The sequence below is a fragment of the Pseudorca crassidens genome, chromosome 11, assembly GCF_039906515.1.
Source record: "Pseudorca crassidens isolate mPseCra1 chromosome 11, mPseCra1.hap1, whole genome shotgun sequence".
NCBI lineage: Eukaryota > Metazoa > Chordata > Mammalia > Artiodactyla > Delphinidae > Pseudorca > Pseudorca crassidens.
Genome location: NC_090306.1, coordinates 48,669,762 through 48,690,088, shown reverse-complemented (window position 1 = coordinate 48,690,088; position 20,327 = coordinate 48,669,762). Strand labels below are relative to the sequence as shown.

General features: G+C 46.5%; 1 protein-coding gene across 24 annotated transcripts in view; it reads left to right on the top strand.

The window, feature by feature from the left end:
• Nucleotides 1-19,836, top strand: part of R3HDM2 (R3H domain containing 2) — a 148,491-nt gene extending 128,655 nt beyond the window's left edge. For 16 of the 24 annotated variants that reach the window (XM_067697052.1, XM_067697042.1, XM_067697045.1 and 13 more), the window contains 11 exons: nucleotides 2,683-2,784; nucleotides 5,233-5,475; nucleotides 6,021-6,147; nucleotides 7,005-7,165; nucleotides 7,633-7,787; nucleotides 8,970-9,070; nucleotides 14,315-14,484; nucleotides 15,488-15,635; nucleotides 16,837-16,934; nucleotides 17,285-17,369; nucleotides 18,272-19,836. In XM_067697052.1, coding sequence (XP_067553153.1) covers nucleotides 2,683-2,784; nucleotides 5,233-5,475; nucleotides 6,021-6,147; nucleotides 7,005-7,165; nucleotides 7,633-7,787; nucleotides 8,970-9,070; nucleotides 14,315-14,484; nucleotides 15,488-15,635; nucleotides 16,837-16,934; nucleotides 17,285-17,369; nucleotides 18,272-18,612 — 1,731 coding nt within the window. In that variant the 3' untranslated portion in view covers nucleotides 18,613-19,836. The remainder of the gene's footprint in view (nucleotides 1-2,682; nucleotides 2,785-5,232; nucleotides 5,476-6,020; nucleotides 6,148-7,004; nucleotides 7,166-7,632; nucleotides 7,788-8,969; nucleotides 9,071-14,314; nucleotides 14,485-15,487; nucleotides 15,636-16,836; nucleotides 16,935-17,284; nucleotides 17,370-18,271) is intronic. The other 8 variants (XM_067697055.1, XM_067697064.1, XM_067697065.1 and 5 more) reach the window with 1 other exon arrangement.
• The last annotated feature ends 491 nt before the right edge of the window (nucleotides 19,837-20,327 follow it).

Here is a 20,327-nt window from a genome sequence, read left to right as displayed (position 1 = left end):
TCAGATTCTGTCCCTGCTTCTGAATCATGAGGGTCAGTGGGTCAGTTCTTGGTGTTGATTGATCATCCACAGGCAGTACAGTGCTAGGTTAGGTCCTATAGACTGGGGACAGGGGAAAATTATTTGGTACAGAGATCTCAGAAATTTATTCTTGCAATTAATTGTGATCACAAATGCCAAACTAAAAAATCTTATGCTTGGTTAAGTTTTGGTATCTTTGAAGCACTTATGGTAGCTGCTAATATAATACCATTATATTATTATATAATGGTATTCTCTTTATCCCTTTATATTCTCTTTATCCCTTTCTTCCTCTTCCTACTGCCTTTTTCTTTCTTCCTTCCTTTCTCTTTTTCCCTGTCTCTCAGCACTGGTAGCTCTCCAAACTCAAGTTGCTGAGCCCCAGAATACTTACTGTTTAGTTTCTCAAATGGTACGTAACAGTGAAGAGATGGAGGAAGTGACCACACACACACATATACTACTGTGCTTACTCTAAAGGTTTTCCTTTTGAAGAAAAACCTTTAGCTCTGTAGCAAAAAGCATTTGCTCCAGGCCTGGGGACAGTGCTGGCTAAACTATGCTCTTTCTCTTCTTGGAAGGCCTCTGCCGTCAGAGTAGGCCTCCATATCACATATCAGTAGAACATTTGAAGCCAAGGGGTGAGACTGAGGATTAAAGGACCAGTGGCTACCTTTTGCACAATTAACTTAGAGTAGACCTCTTGAGAAGGAGTCCGCTGAGCCTCTCCATGGAGTCCAGTCAGGATCAAAGAGCCAGTGATCTAGCCCAGAAGTCACCAGTAGGTGGCAGTCACATCCCTCAGGGCCAGTCTTTGGCTTCCCCGTGGTTTTTTGAAGTTCCCTAACTGGTGTTTGAGACTCTCTAAGAAGAGAACTGTAGCTGAGAGTAGTGGTAGAATAACTTAAAAATAGCACTGAGACGCCTGCCTTTACCACTACCCTTCCTCAGTTGGGAGAGGCCTAACAGAGGAGCATCCTTTCTTCTCTCTTCACTTTTTACTCAGAACTCACAAATGTGAGGAAGAACAGGCAGAGTTGTTTTACCACTTCCCTGTCCCTAAGGCCTCCCCTTGTCCCCCAGAGAATGTAAGGCCTGAAGTATGGCAGGCCCTCCCCCAAGAAAGAAGTGGATTAGGATAATAGAAAATGGGTCTAAAAGTTACCAGCACAAGTAGCTCAGGCTGAGCAGCTTGGCCAGCAGTTATATTTGGAATGCCACTGGCTTACAGAAAATAGGTGTGCCAGGAGAGCCGAGAGCTTATTTTCAAGGCTGTAGCATTCTCTCTCCCACGTCACACAGTGGATTCTCAGTAACTTTTTCCTAGCCAAGATGACTTACATTTTATTTAATGCAGATATCAGGAGTATTCTCCATCTTGGATGTCTTCTAATTCCTGGACTCTCTGCTTCTGGAACTGTTAGTTCCCTCTGTGAAAGCCTGTCCCAGGAGATATGTGGCAGGAGAGTATTGATACCTTGGTCCCCCACAACTCTTAATACTCTGCTTTGGAAAGAGGAAGGAGAGTTACACAAACAAAAAGATGTTTATGTAATTTTGTTTGACTTCTTCCTTTACCTCCTCCCTACTGCTAGAGTGGAAAGAACATATGTCAGGCAGAACTAGGTTCCCATCCCTGCTCTGCTGCATTAGCTGTGTGATCCTGGGTGTATGATTTAATTTCCCTGAGCCTTACTATCTTAACTGCAGATACAAGTTTTCTTATCTCCCTATAGGATTATTGTGAGGTTGTAATGAGATAATGTTTGTAAGTGAGACAATGTATATCAGTGTTATTTCCCCTTCTCTTCATAGCTTCTCCAGAGGCTATGACTGGAGAACCGATGAGGTGATTGAAATAGCTAGAGGGGAAGACGAGACAGAAAAAAATAACTCCTCATTAGTTGGTTTAGAACACACCATGTTCCTAATAAGCAAGTCCTCCTGCTTGAGGCTAGTGAAGGGACTGAAGGAACAAAAGCTAAAACTAGGCTATTTATATTTTATTCTTAAATCCCTCCATGTTTGCTTATGGGAGCATTTTTCATACTGCCCTCACAGCCTGGAGGAGCATAGAACAATCACTGGAGCAGGAGGAAGTAGGTGTGAACTGTCTTATTTTTCCTTCTCTGCCCTTGGGAGGCTGATGATCCTTGTGAATGAGCACTTCCTTCAGGAAAGCTGTGGTGTGAAATCAGGAGCATGCCTGGGAGAGCCGAGCCAGACCTTGGATGACCCTACAGAAGCGGGAATCCCTTCTCACGTGGGCATTCAGGGAGGGTTATGCGCCCCAGGAATCCTATGCTCAGGAAAAATGCTTGGGGAAAAAGCTGTGTTTGGGATCAGGCGGCAGACCCTGGCTCTGAGATGCTCACAACAGCTGCAGAGTTCTGAGTGGCTAATGGGGCAGAGTGTGCAGTGCGTCTGTACTTATAGGAGAGATTGCTTATTTGTCAGAGATGTGAAAACCATGAGCTGTCCTGGACTTGGTCTCCAGTCTGCTCAGAAGCTTTACTTTTCATGTGAAATTTCTTTTATGATTAACCTTGTTGTTCCTTCCCTTTCCCTCCCCATCTCTGCCCCACCCCCACCCCTGCCTATGCCTCTCCCTGTACCTCCCTTTTCTCTTCCCTTTCCACATGTCTCTCTGCTGGTCCACAGCCAGTCCCGGCTCTGCAGCCCTCTCCACAGCCTGTTCAGTTCTCTCCAGGCTCCTGTCCCCAAGTCCTTCTGCCAGTCTCTCCGCCCCAGCAGTACAACATGGTATAAACTCCTTTCCCCCTTTTTGTCTTGTCCGTGTGTGGCCTGTGTCTGGGCATGTCTGGGTCAGTCTGTGACAACCGTGCAAAACAGTTGTGCTGTTTAGAGGACCATTGTTAGAAGGTATTTCTTCTTGAGGGGCCAGCACAGGCTGAACTATACTTCATTCTAGTGACCTCATAACAGTACTTTAGGCATCAAAAGATGCCTAAATGTAAGACAGAGAAGAACACTGAATTCCCCTGAGTTTCAGGACAGGGAACAAAATCAGATGTTGGTCTAACCTGGGCTCCTCATCCTCTCTACCATGTGCATCCTTCATCTCATCTGCTCCCAGGACATGTCTGAGGAACCCAGTTTATTCTGTACAGAATGATTCTTTATAGTTTCCTTTAAAAATAAAAACACAGGGACTTCCCTGGTGGCACAGTGGTTAAGAATCCACCTGCCAATGCAAGGAACACAGGTTTGAGCCCTGGTCCGGGAAGATCCCACATGCCGCAGAGCAATTAAGACCGTGCACCAGAACTACTGAGCCTGTGCTCTAGATCCTGAGAGCCACAACTACTGAGCTGCGTGCCACAACTACTGAAGCCTTCGTGCCTAGAGCCCGTGCTCTGCAACAAGAGAAGCCACTGCAATGAGAAGCCTGCGCACCACAACGAAGAGTAGCCCCCACTCACCACAACTAGAGAAAGCCCGTGCGCAGCAATGAAGACCCAACGCAGCCATAAATAAATAAATTTATTTTTAAAATAGTTGCAGATTTCTCTGGCACGACTGGTAAAAACGTAAAATGTTCCCCTATTTTACTATATTATTTTACATGAAAAATATCCTCTTCTGTTGAATAGCACATGCTGTTTAAATTGTTCGTACCCTGACTACAAATCCTCTGAAGATTTGATTTGTCTCATAGTTGATAACTTCTATCATGGTTATAGGAGCCCTGATTTTTTTTAAATTTTGTGTTAATCACACCTGTCTGCTTTTTTTTACTAGAAACCCCTCTTTCCTCCCATCTCTTATCTCCATTCTGAAAAGTTCTAGAATATGAACCTCAAAATAGTAACTGCAGTCCAGTCCTCCTGTCATCTATTCCTGCCCACTAAGGTAGCAAAATAGCTAAGATCATATCCCTGAAAAGTGAGTGAAACCACAGGAAAGCATTATCTTTTGTTTCTACTAGTTTCATTTGCAAAAGAACTTCTGCTCTGCCTGTGTATGTATATGTGTATTTTGATTACTGTCCATGGAGCAAAAAAGATGAGGAAGTTAAAAGACTAACCTATCACCATACAAGTGAGGGATGGAACACCCTCACTCTTTCTGCTTAGAGAAGAGGGCTGAGAGAGAAGGCAATTACAGACCAGCCAGTCAGTCTCGCCCTCCAGCTGGCCACTCACCCTGGCCTCCTTGCAGAGGTGAGAATTGGAAGTGGTTTCTGAAGGGCAGGAGAACTCTAGGCAAGTGTCAGAGAACAGGGGTGGAAATGATTGCAAGAGGGAGTAAGGAGATGAGCAGCAGGCGTTGGGAGCCCACCAGTCTTTCCACTGCATAGGCAGAGCTGGGGAGCCACATGAACCCACCCATAACCCACGCAAGGTGTTGTCTGGGTCCTTTATTATAAAAACGAGATTTATGACAATGTAGGGGCCCTTTGTATGGTTGGAGGCATGAGGAAGACAGGAAATGGAAAGATTTTGTAGGGTTTTTTCCCTACTAATTTGTCCTGTTTTCTCTATATATAGAAGTTGTGTCATTGCTCCCATCTCCCCAAGACTAATTCTAATAAAGATCATAATCAGAGTGACCATTGTTACCCCATATGTGGTAGGGAGACTGGGTCTGGAGTTGGGCTTCAAACAGCTGTTCAATTCATGACAATTTAAAACACCCTATGAGGGCTTCCCTGATGGCTCAGTGGTTAAGAATCCACCTGCCAATTCAGGGGACACGGGTTCGAGCCGTGGTCCAGGAAGATCCCACATGCCGCGGAGCAACTAAGCCCGTGAGCCACAACTACTGAGCCTGTGAACCACAACTACTGAGCTGCGTGCCACAACTACTGAAGCCCACACACCTAGAGCCCATGGTCTACAACAAGAGAAGCCACTGCAATGAGAAGCCTGTGCACCGCAACAAAGAGTAGCCCCCCTCGCCACAACTAGAGAAGGCCCGTGCGCAGCAACGAAGACGCAACACAGCCAAAAATAAATAAAATAAATAAATTAAAAAAAAAACACTTGTGAAAAAAATAAATAAAACACCATATGACAGAGGCTTAGGGCTAAAAAGCGCCTCCTAGGGCACACATGCAGGAGTGTCCCAAATTGGTGTAAGGAAGGAAGGCTGTAGAGAGGGCTACTATTTCTGTCTGTCTGTGGTAAAGCCAAAGACCTGGGGTTTGATATGACCTCAGTCTTTGGGTCTCCCTCACTCTCTCAACAGACAGATGATCTCAGCAACCCCTTTGGACAAATGAGCCTTAGCCGCCAAGGTTCTACCGAAGCAGCTGACCCATCCTCAGCTCTGTTCCAGCCCCCACTTATCTCCCAGCACCCTCAGCAGACTAGCTTCATCATGGCTTCTACAGGACAGCCCCTCCCTACTTCCAGCTATTCCACCTCTAACCATGCACCACCTACTCAGCAAGTCCTGCCACCCCAGGGCTACATGCAGCCCCCTCAGCAGGTGAGTGGCTTGGGTTCCCAGTTTAAATCACTAATTCAGGGACTTCCCTGGTGGTCCAGTGGTTAAGATTCCGTGCTCCCAATGCAGGGGGCCCAGGTTCGATCCTTGGTCGGGGAGCTAGGTCCCACATGCTGCACCTACAGCCCCCATGCTGCAACTAAAAGATCCCACATGCCACAACTAAGACCCGGCGCAGCCAAATAAATAAATATTTTTAAAAAAAAAATCACTAATTCAGTTTGTCCAGTATTATAATCCTTCTTTCTTCCTCTAGTTTAGACAAATCAGAGGGGATAACTGTCCCCTACCTACCTCCATTTCCCCACCTTGACTTGAGAATTTTCTTTCTAGTCAGAAGGCCATCTTTCAAATAACACAAGTCCTTCCTGTTCTGTTTCAAACTTGTATACGAATGCTGCAATTGCAGGCCCAAAATAGCTCCGTTTACAGATTTCTGGGAATTAACCGTGATGTATTTAATAGTTTGGGGATGTTGAGGCTGAATTTGAGGGACTTTCTGATACATCCGTTTCCTCTTACCATAGATCCAGGTTTCTTACTATCCCCCTGGACAGTATCCTAACTCCAACCAGCAATATCGACCTCTCTCTCACCCGGTGGCCTACAGCCCCCAACGTGGTCAACAGCTGCCTCAGCCATCCCAGCAACCTGGTAAGAGGAACCGCTGATGTATGAAGGTAGTGAGTAAGGGAAGGGGGGAGACTGGGAAAGAGAATTACTTTCGCTGTTTAAAAAGCAGGGGGGGGGCTTCCCTGGTGGCGCAGTGGTTGAGAGTCCGCCTGCCGATGCAGGGGACATGGGTTCATGGCCCGGTCCGGGAAGATCCCACATGCCGCGGAGCGGCTAGGCCCGTGAGCCATGGCTATTGAGCTTGCGCGTCCGGAGCCTGTGCTCCGCAACGGGAGAGGCCACAACAGGGAGAGGCCCGCATACTGCCAAAAAAAAAAAACTCATCAAAGAGCAGGAGGGACTTCCCTGGTGGCACAGTGGTTAAGAATCTACCTGCCAATGCAGGGGACACGGGTTCGAGCCCTAGTCTGGGAAGATCCCACATGCCATGGAGCAACTAAGCCCGTGCACCACAACTACTGAGCCTGCACTCTAGAGCCCATGAGCCACAACTACTGAGCCTGCGTGCCACAACTACTGAAGCCCGTGCACCTAGAGCCCGTGCTCCGCAACAAGAGAAGCCACTGCAGTGAGAAGCCTGCGCACCGCAACAGAGAGTAGCTCCCGCTTGCTGCAACTAGAGAAAGCCCGTGCGCAGCAACAAAGACCCAATGCAGCCAAAAAAAAAAAAAATAGATAGATTTATTTTTAAAAATAAATAAAGTAAAAAGCAGGGGGTGCAGGAGGCGGGGGCGGCAGGAATGATTAGGGTCCTGAAGAGGAACCCGTGATCTCCAGAAAAAGAAAAAGTAAAATAGAAGGAAAATTACTGAGAGAGTGTGACCTCCTAAACATTGTTGATACTATGCTAATGTCTCCTCTGCTTTGCCCATCCCTAGGTTTACAGCCCATGATGCCTAACCAGCAGCAGGCGGCTTACCAAGGCATGATTGGGGTCCAGCAGCCACAGAACCAGGGCCTGCTCAGCAGCCAGAGGAGCAGCATGGGGGGCCAGATGCAAGGCCTGGTGGTTCAGTACACTCCACTGCCTTCTTACCAAGTGGGTGCATTTTGTACTAGGAAAGATCACCCAGTCCTTGGGATGAGGAAAAGGAGGACAGTTTCCCACATCCTCCAGTCTGACAACTCAAACACTAAAACATTGTTCACTTTACCCCTAGAATTTTTAGGTTTTCTTCCTCTGAGAGAAGGCCCAGAGAGTCTGAGAACAGTCTTTATTTAAATTGTTTGGTTTTTATATAGCCATGCAAACGAGTATATGCCCAGAAAAGTAGGATCTAGAGGAAATTAGGCTCCTTCCTGTACATCACATGCCCATGGGTGAGGTTTGGAGAGGAAGGCAATGGAGGTAGCTCTAAGCATTTCCTTTACTCAGGTAAGGAGAATAGGAGTCTCTAAAGGTAGGGAAGGAGGTTAGAGTGTCCTGGTCTAGTGATGACTAGAGGCTGTTCTTTGGATGAACTCTTTGGGAGTAAGAGTGGTCATTCTCTTCTTGTCTCCACCCAGGTCACAGTGGGTAATGACTCGCAAAATGTGGTCCAGCCGCCTTTCCAGCAACCCATGCTGGTCCCTGCGAGCCAATCTGTGCAAGGGGGCCTCCCAGCAGGGGGCGTACCAGTGTATTACAGCATGATCCCTCCAGCTCAGCAGAACGGTACAAGGTGAGAACTCCCAGAGAGTTGGGGTGCATCTCCCACAGACCTTAGCAACTGTTGCACCATGGTTTTGTTTGCACTGGGAAAGAAAGGCAGGGGTAAAGATCCCAGTGATACCCTAAAGCAGGTAGAACATGAGGGAGTTCATTCTCCTTTTCTCCTTGTCATTTCGATATTTGCGTAAGAATTCATCAGCAGGAAAAATTCCTGCTTCGGAGACAGAGGCTTTATAATTTCCCCCATTTTTTGTTTTTCTAATCAGTGGGATTCAGAACTATGAGATAGAGACAGCTTATTATTTTAAAAAAGCAATTTGGAGTATACATATGTAAATTTCTCTGTGTACCTCTATATCCATGGATGAATCTGAGATAGCCTATTTCTATATGTGTATTTATATATATCTTAGTATAGCTCATAGCTAATAGAATTTTAGAGGTAGAAGTTACCTTAGAAATGTCTAAATATTTAGACATTTCTAAGTGTCTAATAGTCCACTCCCCTTGTTTTATTTTTCTCCCTTCTTTTATAAATGAGGAAATTCCAACTAAGGATGTTAAGAAACTTACCCAAAGTCACAGAAGTAGTTAGTAGAAGCAGAGCTGGGACTAGAACTCAAGTCTGGGCCTACCTCGATGTATTTCTGTATCTCTCTCAGTGTCCACATTTCTGTCTTTTTATATGTATGTCTCCACGTTGTCTTGAGTTTTGTGAGATTTTTCCCCATTTGTCTTTAGTTGACTATATGTGTTTGCCATTGAGAAAATATCCTAAATCTCCTTAGTTATTTTTGCCCATCTCTCTCTAGCACTTTAGCCCTGTGTCTCTGGCATTCTCTTCGTGTTTCTGCTGTGTTTCTCAGAGCGTGTGTGTGTGTGTGTGTGTGTGTGTGTACGCACACGTGTATGTGTTTGGTGTTTCTACACTGTTGGGAAGAGCATGTGTTACTAACATTCCATCTGTAGCACTGATTAGCAGCTTCCTAATTGAAAGATGATCAAGTACAAATATATATAATTAACTTTGAACTGATGAGTGATTTTAGAAATTGCATGGCAAATTGGTCTGGGAATGGCTTGGAGCTGCCTTGACTTCCCACAGGGGAGGCTCAGGAAGCAACAGCTGTCTGCCAGGAGTTGCGTTCCTCCCTCTACCGCTTTACCACTCTTCTCTTCTCCATCTCCCCAGCCCTTCTGTGGGGTTTCTGCAACCTCCTGGCTCTGAGCAGTACCAGATGCCTCAGTCTCCCTCTCCCTGCAGTCCACCACAGATGCCACAGCAGTACTCAGGTAAGAGGATAAAGAATTGAGGGGTCTTGGGCACTGGTGAGAGCAAACACTGCTGAAGGACTTGTGCTTTAGAGCTGGGAAGGACAAAGAGAGTTCAGGGATTGGCTCTGTCCCCAGCTGTGACCCCATCATGAGGGAAGACCAAAGTCCTAGCTGGCTGGTGTTTTCCAGAGGTGCTGAAATTGACCCCTCAAGAGGTGAGGTTGGTTGCCTGATCCCTATCCCTGGGGAGTCACATGTCGATTGAGTTCCTTGTTTTCTCTCCCTCTCCCTCTCCCTCTCCCTCTTTGCTGAATCCAGCACTACACTCACCACTCACATGCCTTTGAAACACAGAGTGCTTACTTCTGTCTGTTGCACTCATTCTTCCTGTAAACAGCTTTTCTTTTCTCTTGGGAGAAAACAAGGAAGGAGGCTGATAAAATGCTTTTAAAATGCTGATAAAATCAGCATTTTATCATAAAATGCTTTTAAAATCATATCTTAGATTTGTTTAGTGGTTTTTCATATGTGCTCGGATATACTGTGTCATTTTCATTCTCACTACAACTTAGTGAAGAGGAAATTTAAGATTCAAAGAGAATAAATGACTTGCCTAAGATCACAGTCCTAGAGCTTGAACTTGGGTCTTTTCACTTTCTGTAACCCATGCTACATCCTCAGTAACACATTTTCAACAGGTTTCTGTACTCTGTTCCTCCAGTAGGAAATAAATGGATATCATGTTAAATACCTAAAGGCCTTCTTTGGAGGGGCCAGTTATCCCAGGTGAATAGACTTATGCCTTGCAGCCTCTCACTATCTGTCTTTGCCAAGAACTCCCCCAATACACCAAGTACAACTGCTCCTGTTAGTTTCCCTTTCACCCAACCCTGACATATCATTACGCTGTAGTTAAGTAGACTTCATGGGTTCTGGAGGGGAGGAGGTTAAGGTAGCCTCCAGCCATCCCCATGCAGCTCTATTGTGGGAATGTCAGGGTTCCCTCTTCTGGTGAGAAGGAGGTATTTTGCCAATTTTTCTCATTTTAGAAATGGAATATTTTTCACATAAGATTTTCTGTACTCTGTGTTAGGTGCTCTGGAGTAGATTCCAGAATTAAGCTTGCTTACAAGACATGATTAGTTCTTACCTTCAATGTAATGACTTCTTCCTTTATCCAGACCAACCATGGATCTCTTACAGGATGAGGTTTTAAAATTCACCAACCTTTACTACTCTTCATTACATTATTGGTCTCTCTAGCTGTTTCTCCTAGTGTCCGCCAGGGGCACTTGACCTTGAAATTCCCAGCGGGGTATGGAAATTATAGAAACCAGCTCCAAGAACTGCTGTAGCCTGTGGTGGTGCTTGGCACCTCAGGGCATTTTCTCTCCTGTTTGTTAAAATAAGTGTGTGTGTGTGTGCATATGGGTATACTTGTATGTGAATTTTTGTATATATCCTTAGTGGTATATCAGTATATCTGTTGGGTCTCCGCAGTTATGTCTCTTCATCTGCAAATACAAGATGAATTAGAAACAAATCAAGTGAGAATAATTTTTCAGTACCTACTCTGGACCTAGTGCTGGGTTAATTAAGTAAACTGAAACAGCTATTGTTCTGAAAGTTGGCAGCACTAGAGATCTGGACTGGGATTGGAAGGAGATAATCTAGGCTTTTCCCAAATTAATAGAAATAGACAAAACCCTCTCCATCATCTGATTTCCTTGCTGCTTTAGAATTTTCTGTTTTATTTCCTTTCCTTCTGGCTACCCTGACTGACCCCTTGTACTTTTCCTAGATGATGGGACCCTCTCTTCCACTCACATCATCTAAGAGACCTATTCACCATAGCATCAATCTTAAAAGTCTTCAATCCCTGCTCATGGGAATTTAAGAGGAAGTGGAAGAAAAGAAAAAGTGCTTCTTACACCTTCCTTTCCAGTTTTCCCTTTACTGGAAAGATAGAAGGCTGGCACTCCCCACAAGGGCTGCTATGTCACCTTCAGAGGATAGTCACCTGCCCTTCTCCCATGTAGCAACATGGTCACTTTTCCAAAAATAAAGGTAGGGATTAGGATTGGCTGTTCCTAGAGCAATTGTTCCAGTTTATTAATACAGTTTTGTAGTTGCCCAGTTTACCCCCAGGCCTGGACGTTAATTCCTCCACTATGATATTAGATATAACCATAACCTCAGGAAATACTTTTCTTCCCACTAAAATAGTGACTTGCAGGTCTCTTGAGGTTTTTACAGGGATGCTTGTCTGGGGAAGAGGCACACAGACATGAAATGGCAGTGAAACCTATGCACAGACTCTCAACTCACAGTGACACAGCAGCAGGGCCAGAGTGAGGTACATACAGAAATAGCTTCTCACCTATTTACTGGCTCATTTTGTAGCTGAGGGCTTTCCAAAGCTGAGACTAACTCTTTTCAATCCCCACTCCCTGAAGGTAACCCTCTCCCCCACCAAAAAAATGGAAAACTACGAAGATACTGTAGGATTCTGTCCTGTAATTTGGGAAAGATGCCTGTGGGATTTTATTTCTCTGGACATTCCTTTCCATAGATTTGATTTCAGATGGTAAGGAAGAAGCCTTATCAGTTTTCTACCTCAGCGATTTAAAAAAAAGCAAAAACTAAACAAAAGCAATTCTGCCAGACATAAATGTCATCTGTTTATATTTATGCGGTTTGCTCTGCCCAATCGACCTTTCTGCCCAGGTTTAATGATGCCACTTAAAAAGCCATTCACACGTTCCCTCTCCTTTCAGAGCTTTCAAGCTGAAATTGATTTCCTTATTCAACTCCCTTCTCCCCCTTCCCACTCCAACCCAGGCTCCTTACCCCAACGTGATTATGTGGAAGCGCTGTCACTGGGCAGTGCTGTGGGGGGTTTTTGTTTTGGGAGATTTGGGGTTTTTTTGGCCACATGCATTAAGTAGCCACAGTTCAGCTGCTAATGGATGCCACCAGCTTCTGGCTTGAGGAAGAGAAGCATAAAAGTCATCTCATCAGCAGAGTAGTGCTCTCTGTCCTCAGCTGAGTGAAGGTACAACACTCCAGGCCAGCCGGAGAGGACTCAGTGAGGGGAGGAGCTCAGGAATGAGGCTGCAACTAGGAACCCTGCCTTTGCTTTCCTTGCGATCAGAGAAAATAATATGAGGACTTTGTTCTCTTTCCCCCTCCACTTTAGCCCCCTAATAGCTCCTTACAGCTACATGTTGGTATTAGAAAGAACTTCTACTGCCTTGCTTATGCGCACACCCTACATACTCACACATCCTCTACCTTTTCCTGGCCCAGGGCAATAGGCTCAGGTTATAAGCTGCCTTCCAGAAAAGCTATACATTTGATTATTTTTACGTTGGCCCCCTCAGGTAGCAGTGAGTTGTCTGAATAAGATCAGTTGCAGTTTTGTGGGTAAAGAATATGGGAGCAGGTGCAGCTCTTAGGGTGGGGAAGTACAATGCCCAGAGCAACTATAGTAAAGGGGGAGTTGTTAAATGCATGACACCTCACAACTGTACAATTTTCCTGTGGCCCTTTTACAAGCCATGCTGATGAATACCCTGTCCTCTTTGGCAGGGGAAGGGGAGAGGTGAGCCTGTCGAGCCTGTCACTCTGAGTATTTGTGCTGTCTGATTATATGAGCCCTAGAGGATGGGGGTGGGCACAAACTGGGGAATAGGGTACAACAGATGCTGTGTCTACTGAGCTATTCTCTGAGACCTCCCACTGTTTCTTTTCCTTTCCTTTGACCGATGCTACCTGAGAAAAGCAATCACGCTCACTTCCCAGCATGACTGGTGCCCAGGGCAGAGGCTGCAACATTTCCCAGCACAGGAAGCAGTGCGATGGCGGCAGCAGTGGCAGCCCCAGAGCACTGAGCCATGAAGGCAGCAGCATTGCAGCAGGTTTTCAAGCTAGCGACCCTCAGTCCCATTTCTCTACCACCAGACACACACATGAACTCAGCCTGTCCATCCACAGAAATATAGTCTGGAGGGTCAAGGGCAAAGCCTCATGCTGGACAGTCCCCCGTGGGGAAGCAGAGCTCCTGCTCATCTCTCCCAGCAGAAACTGTCTATCAAACTGCTTCTCCGTGACCCCTTACCTTGCTTTTCACCATGAGGAAGAGTCAGGACTTAATGTTCCTCCCATTGAGCCCTTTCCTTCCCCCAGACTGTGAGAGGGTAAGACCATATCTATGGTTGCCTGGGCTAAAACCTCAGGGCTGCATCCAGTCAGTCACCTTGAACCTGTCAGTAAAACCTTCAGAGAGTCTCACCCTCCCACTCCATTTCTGCTGTCACTGCTCTAATTCATAATCACTTTGTTTTGTTTCAGTAGCCTCCTAACTAGTCTTCTGGTCACTAGTCTCTCCCTCCCTTTAGCCATCTTACATTCGGCCACTTGGGTTAGCTCTCTGAAACACAAGTCCTGTTCCCAACACCTACAGGATACAACCCTTACCAGAATGTGCTTCAAACTCTGACACCAGCTATTTGTTTAATGTCTGACTCCCTAATAGACTGTTCATTCCATGGGGTAGAGACCAGTCTTTTTTGTTTGTTTGTTTGTTTTGTATACCCAGTGCCCAGCATAGGAACTGGCACATAGACAAATGTTCAATAAACATTTGTTGAATAAATGAATAAATGTATCTCATCTCCTGCTACTTCCCCTACATAGCCCCTGTGCCTTAGCACCTTGAATTATTTGTCATTTCCTGAGCATGACATACATCTCTATGCCATTCCCTCTACTTGAAATGTTCCCAGTTCACCCAACCCTTGCCCAAGAATTATATCCTGCACATTTATCTTCTCCAGAACAACCAGAGATCGCTGACTTATCTGCAGCCATTACCAGAAAAGCCTGCACGTGCCTGCAGCCCTGGCCCAGGCCCCAGACTGGGACCTGTACCATGCCCAGACATTTGAGCAGTCTGACCTGGGAACTTTGACAGAAATGAAGTAGTTTTCTGCCAAGCATACCAAAGTACCCCCCACCAGGTGAAGGCCAGGAGGGCATTGGCATCTTCCATTCAAACTTCCACTGGTTCGAAGTTTCCGCTGGTCTGAGAGAGAGTCAGAGACCAAATCAGCAACTATCTCAGATTCCTGGCAGGACACAGTTTAAGTGACCCTGAAGCCAGTAGGTGGATTTGCTTACTGGCTTTCCCACTTAGGGTTAGCTGACAGGCCTAAAATGTAGTTTGAATGCACAACCAACTGCTTTTTTCCTGCCACCCAGGAGTGTCACCTTCTGGACCAGGTGTGGTGGTCATGCAGCTGAATGTCCCTAATGGACCCCAGCCTCCCCAGAACCCATCCATGGTCCAGTGGAGTCACTGTAAATATTACAGCATGGACCAGCGGGGGCAGAAACCTGGAGACCTGTACAGTCCTGACAGTAGCCCCCAGGTGAGTCCCTGCAACCCAGCTTTGTCTTAGCAGGGAGGTAACCAGATTCTTCTCAGGAAGTAATCTTTGCCATTGACTGAGCAACCTCTGTTACTTGTCTTTCCCTGGGCACTTTTTGGGAAGAAACACAAGAAATAGAGGAGAGCATCTTCTTTCAAGGAACCTAAGATTTAAGGTAGCAGATGGGACACATGCTTGAAAATGCTAAGGGAATGCTTAAAACAGTATGTCAAAAAGTGGATGTTAAAATAATACAAACTGGGCTTCCCTGGTGGCGCAGTGGTTAAGAATCCGCCTGCCAGTGCAGGGGACACGGGTTCGAGCCCTGGTCCAGGAAGATCCCACATGCCACGGAGCAACTAAGCCTGTGCGCCACAAGTACTGAGCCTGCGCTCTAGAGCCGTGAGCCACAACTACGGAGCACACGTGCCACAACTCCTGAAGCCTACGCACCTAGAGCCCCCACCATGAGAAGCCTGCGCACCGCAATGAAGAGTAGCCCCCGCTCGCCGCAACTAGAGAAAGCCCCCGCGCAGCAGTGAAGACCCAACGCAGCCAAAAATAAAATAAATTTTAAAATAATAATAACACAAACTAATTAGGGACTAGGGCTAGTTTGAAGGAGCAGTCTGACTTTGACAGAGTTCAGCAAGAGAAGTTTCCTGAGAGAGGTGACTTTTTTTGTTGTTTTGAGAGAGGTGACTTTGTTTTTTGTGTTTTGTGGTACGCGGGCCTCTCACTGTTGTGGCCTCTCCCGTTGTGGAGCACAGGCTCCGGACGCGCAGGCTCAGCGGCCATGGCTCACGGGCCTAGCTGCTCCGCGGCATGTGGGATCTTCCCAGACCGGGGCACAAACCCGTGTCCCCTGCATCAGCAGGTGGACTCTCAACCACTGCGCCACCAGGGAAGCCCATGAGAGAGGTGACTTTTAAGCCAAGCCACAGGAATATCCAGAGGGTAATGTTTGGGGTATGTATGATGTGTACTCCTCTCTCTCCCACAGGCCAACACACAAATGAGCAGCAGCCCTGTCACATCTCCTACTCAGTCTCCAGCACCCTCTCCTGTCACCAGCCTCAGCAACGTCTGCACAGGACTCAGTCCCCTTCCTGTCCTCACACAGTTCCCCCGTCCTGGGGGTCCAGCACAGGGTAAGGGGTTAGATAAGGGCTGGTTGCTGTCAAATTCACCATTCGCATCCCATTCCCAAGTGGGGAGGTCGAGAGGGCAGCAACAGGCAGGGAAGCGGTGTGGCTGGTCATCCAACTCTGGCCCTGTTCAGGCCAAAGACACCTGCCCCTCTTTAGTGCTGCCCATAGTTAATTTACTCTAGATCTCCGTTAGATTTTTAATATTTACTTCCAAGTCCCTGGTGACTATGAGCCAGGGAAAAGAAGTTCACTGAACTTTCTAATGAACAACCAAGAGTTTAATCCATCAGTACTGAGTCTGAGGGTTGGGAATATGGGGTGGTGTCAGAAACGGTATTTGTCAAAAACGTTATGGTTTTAGAAGAGGGAATACTGGATTTGAGTTAAAAGACTTGGGTTCAAATTCTAGTTCTACAACTAACTAGCTTTGTGATGTTGAACATGTTACTTAAACTTAAAATGGGACCTCAGTTTCCTAATATATAAAATGAGGTTAATCACACATAAGATGGAAATAATCTTATCTGCTTTCTGCCGTGGCTATCAAAAGCAGTATAAAAATAACATGAAAATATGGTTTAAAACTTCAGAGTGCTCTGAAATATAGTATTTATCACCAATAATAGGTAACACATGGTACTTAATATGTATCAAGCATTGCTATAAGTGCTTTACTTATAAGTACTTTACTTTATAGGTGCTATAAGTGTCTTATAGTCATTTAACCTCAGCAGTGCTAATGAGAGGAAAACATACCCAACATCCCATTTTCAGTAACAGAGCCAGGATTTGAACCTAGGCAGTCCGGCTGTAAGTCTGTGTTCTTCTCCACTGCATTGTATTGCCTCTCATGTGAGTCAGAAACTTGAGCCCTGGGTTTAAGGTGAGAAGAAACTATATGAGAAATAAAAGACAGTCATAAGGGTCTGTAGGTTTCCTCCAGGGCCTTTTGTCTTCAATGGACAGAGCCCTTCTTCAAAGGTGAAGGAACCTAATAACTCCTTTTGTCTGAGCTACAGCTGAAAGCCAAGGGGTTTAGGAAGAGAGACAACTCTTAAATCAGTGACATGGGCACTCCTATCATAGATGAAGTAGGAATAGTATGCATTGTTGCTGTCCATCTCCAAAGCCCCATGAAGTCTCATAAAAGTCATACCATGTAGTTCAAACTCCCAGAAAACCATCTGCTCTTCCTCCCTAGGTGATGGTCACTACTCCCTCTTGGGCCAGCCATTACAGTACAATCTGTCCATCTGCCCTCCCTTGCTCCATGGCCAGTCAACTTACACGGTGCACCAGGTAAGGGTGTCTCCTATCAGCCTTAGGGCCATCAGAGTCCCCTTCTCATCCAGGCCCCTGCTTCTGAGCCATCCACCTCAACTAGCTGGGTGGACAAGAGAGACAACACAGAGAGAATGGACGAAGTGGGAAGAGCCTTTACCCCACTCCTGTACGCATTCCTCTCACCCCTTCCCCAGTGCCAAGAGGGAGAGGCTCTTTGTTTCTCAGTGGCCACTCTCTGGCCAATCTGACTGCCTGGTGGGATGGGGTTCTCAGGGTTGGGTACTGCTCCTTAATCTCTCAGACAGACTGGGATGTAAGGCAGTCATTGTTTACCTGGAATGAGAGTTATCTTTCGAATGTTGAAGGGACAGAGTGGATTGAAGCATGGAAACCGGAGCAAGAGACAAGCACTCAAATCTGCCTCCACTGACCTGGGGACAACAGACGTTGGTGAGTGACAGGATGCTGAATTCCCAAAAGAAGGTGCTTAACCCCTCCAGCCTTGCATTACCAGCCCAGGATGGTGAGAAAAGCCAGCTTAGGGTAGGGAGTCAAAAGAGGACCTTTTCGTACTCAAAAGCAAGGAGAAGCTGGAGAAGTGAGGTGTCTCAGTCCTCCTTACCAAGCCATTCCAAGTCCTAGGGAAGATGAGGGTGAAAATTTGGAATAACACAATGATGGGGCTTGTTGAGCCTGCTATTAACAGACAACCTTGTGGAAGTGGTCCTGACGCTGATCTAGGATGTCTACCTTTGGTAGTTCTAGACCCAGTTTAGGAGAGGCTTGATAAGAGAATATGGGGGAGTAACTTTCCTCCTGCAGGCCTTCCATACTAGGCATAACAAGATCTCTTGGGGTTTCGCCTACTGGAGCAGTTTGCTAAACAAGGTAAGGAAGGGAAACTGACTTCCCTAGATGATAAGAAAGAGGAATCTACCTGGACCAGCCTCTGGGAAGGGAATGGAACATATTTCAGACTGAGCTATTAACTTTGTGAAATAACATAACCAAAAGCCACACTTCCTTCACAGTAATTGCACCCTGTGAGAGAACTGAGGTATAGGTTTCCAGATCTTAAATCTGGGATTCTGATTCCCAGTCTCCTCTTGCCTACATCTCTAGGCTAGGAGAAGAGAAAGTTTCCTTTGTGTCTTCTAGTTGCCCTGATCAGAGTCTGGATGGTAGGGAGTTGGGTTGATTTGGGGAGGGAGGAAAGGACTAAGTGAGAAAGGCTGGGCTTTTGAGGACATTGTATACAGACTTGGTCAGCTGGATGCTCCTCTGCTGGGCTGCTGGCCAGTCCTTCCTACTCTATACCTCTTACAACCATGTCCTGTCTCCTCCCCTTCCAGTCCTGGGACGGGTGCTGGAGGTGACAGATCTCCCTGAGGGCATCACCCGTACCGAGGCGGACAAACTCTTCACTCAGCTTGCCATGTCTGGCGCCAAGATCCAGTGGCTCAAGGATGCTCAGGGGCTGCCTGGTGGGGGTGTGGGGGACAACGGTGGGACTGCTGAGAATGGCCGCCACTCGGACCTCGCTGCCTTGTACACCATCGTGGCTGTGTTCCCCAGCCCTCTGGCTGCCCAAAATGCCTCCCTTCGCCTCAACAACTCTGTGAGTCGCTTCAAACTTCGAGTGGCCAAAAAGAACTATGACCTGAGGATCCTGGAGCGAGCCAGCTCCCAATAAATGGAGGAGAAGAAGGGACCAGCATGGCAGGGGTGGGGCAGGGTAGAGGGGTCAAGGGGTCCTGTCAGACCACAGACAGAGGCAGAAGGTAAGGTAAGGTCCACAGACAGACACTAAACTGGAGCCTAAGACAGTAGGGATGAAGATGGAAACAGAGACAGACACTCACACTGGCACTGAACTCTTTCTCACTCCCCTGCTAAGGGTCCCTCTTTTTCCCTGGTTGGCCCCATGTCTGCTTCCCTCTCCTTCCCATCCTCTTCTATGATTTTTTATCTCTTCTCTCACCATGCAATTAATTCTTTCATATTTTTTGGTCAGGTAGAATTGGGAGGGTCCCACACTCCCATGTTCTCCTATTTCCTCACCATCCCAAGCTCCCTTTTCTTTTTTGGTCCTTATGAATATATTTATATGGACAGAATTAAGAAAAATGAAATTGATTTCCCCTTTCTCCCACCCCATCTTATCTCCCCAAACCCCACAGAGTTAAAACTTGGGCCTCCCTCCACCCCCCAGAACACTTGTATATTGTTTGTTTGAGGTTTGTGCTGCAGTAACAGACACAGTATTTAATTGCACATACAGATGTTTGCTGGGTATATTCACTGTAAATTTTATTTAATCTGATTTTTTGTTTGTTGGGGGGTTCTTCGGGGGGGTTGATTTTGTTTTTAAATATAAAAAGAAAATCTGTCACTGGACATCAGTCCGTTTTCTGTTGCCACCCTGGTATGGGTGGGGTCGGAGGGATTTGATGCGGGCTGGGATGGCTTTCTCTGGCATATGCACACATATCTTCCTAACACTATTCCCTGCATCCTGTCCTACTCCTTACAAATAATTCTGATAAATGGCTGGGTCTGTAATGGGACTCTGCCACTAACTGTGGTGGTTTATCAAGCACATCACTCTCAACTCTGGACCTCTGAGTTCTTACCAGTAAAATAAGAGACTTGGACTGACTAGGCGACCTCCGAGGTTCCTTCCACCCTGTTCATTCTGTGGTACACATTTAGGGCCCTGGTAGCTAAGCCAGAGGAGTGTGAGTGACGTCCAAAACTGGGTCGAGATGCTTGCTTCATACCTGTCCATCTCATATTCTGAAAACTCTTCAGGGATGGAGGACTTGGGCCTTTCTTTAATCCCAAAGCCAGAGGATTGGGTTCTACCTGGCAGGAACAGAACCGCATGTTTCTTACAATAAAAGCTACATCAATCGAACTTGCTGTGCCAAGATGTCATACTATCCAGGTGTGCTTAGCAGTCCCTGTCCTGTGCAGCTGAAGAAAGGTGAAGAGCAGAAGTCACTTGCCTGTAAGATAATAGAGCTTTCCTCTGTCTTCCCAAAGCTAGCCCTGTTGTTGTGCAGCCTGTCAGACGAGGGCCATTAAAGAGCCTGTTGACCCAGAACCATCCAGCAGCCCCTGCTGAAAAATGTCACCCACCCCTTAAGGAAAAAAGAACAGTAGGCAGAAATGACATAGCACATTGCCCTGGAAATCCCTTGTGTATGGGTAGCAGTATCTCTCTAGCCAGCCTCCTCTGAAGCTTGTCTGGCCCAACCCCCAACATAATCCTTTACTTCTTACAGATACAAGGGATAAAGCAGCACGACATTACCACCTCCAAATTGCTCTGCTCTGAGATGGGAGTATCTCCTTTTTCAGCCATGTCACAGCTCAGACTAGGAAAAGGCTGCATCCCTGTGAGAT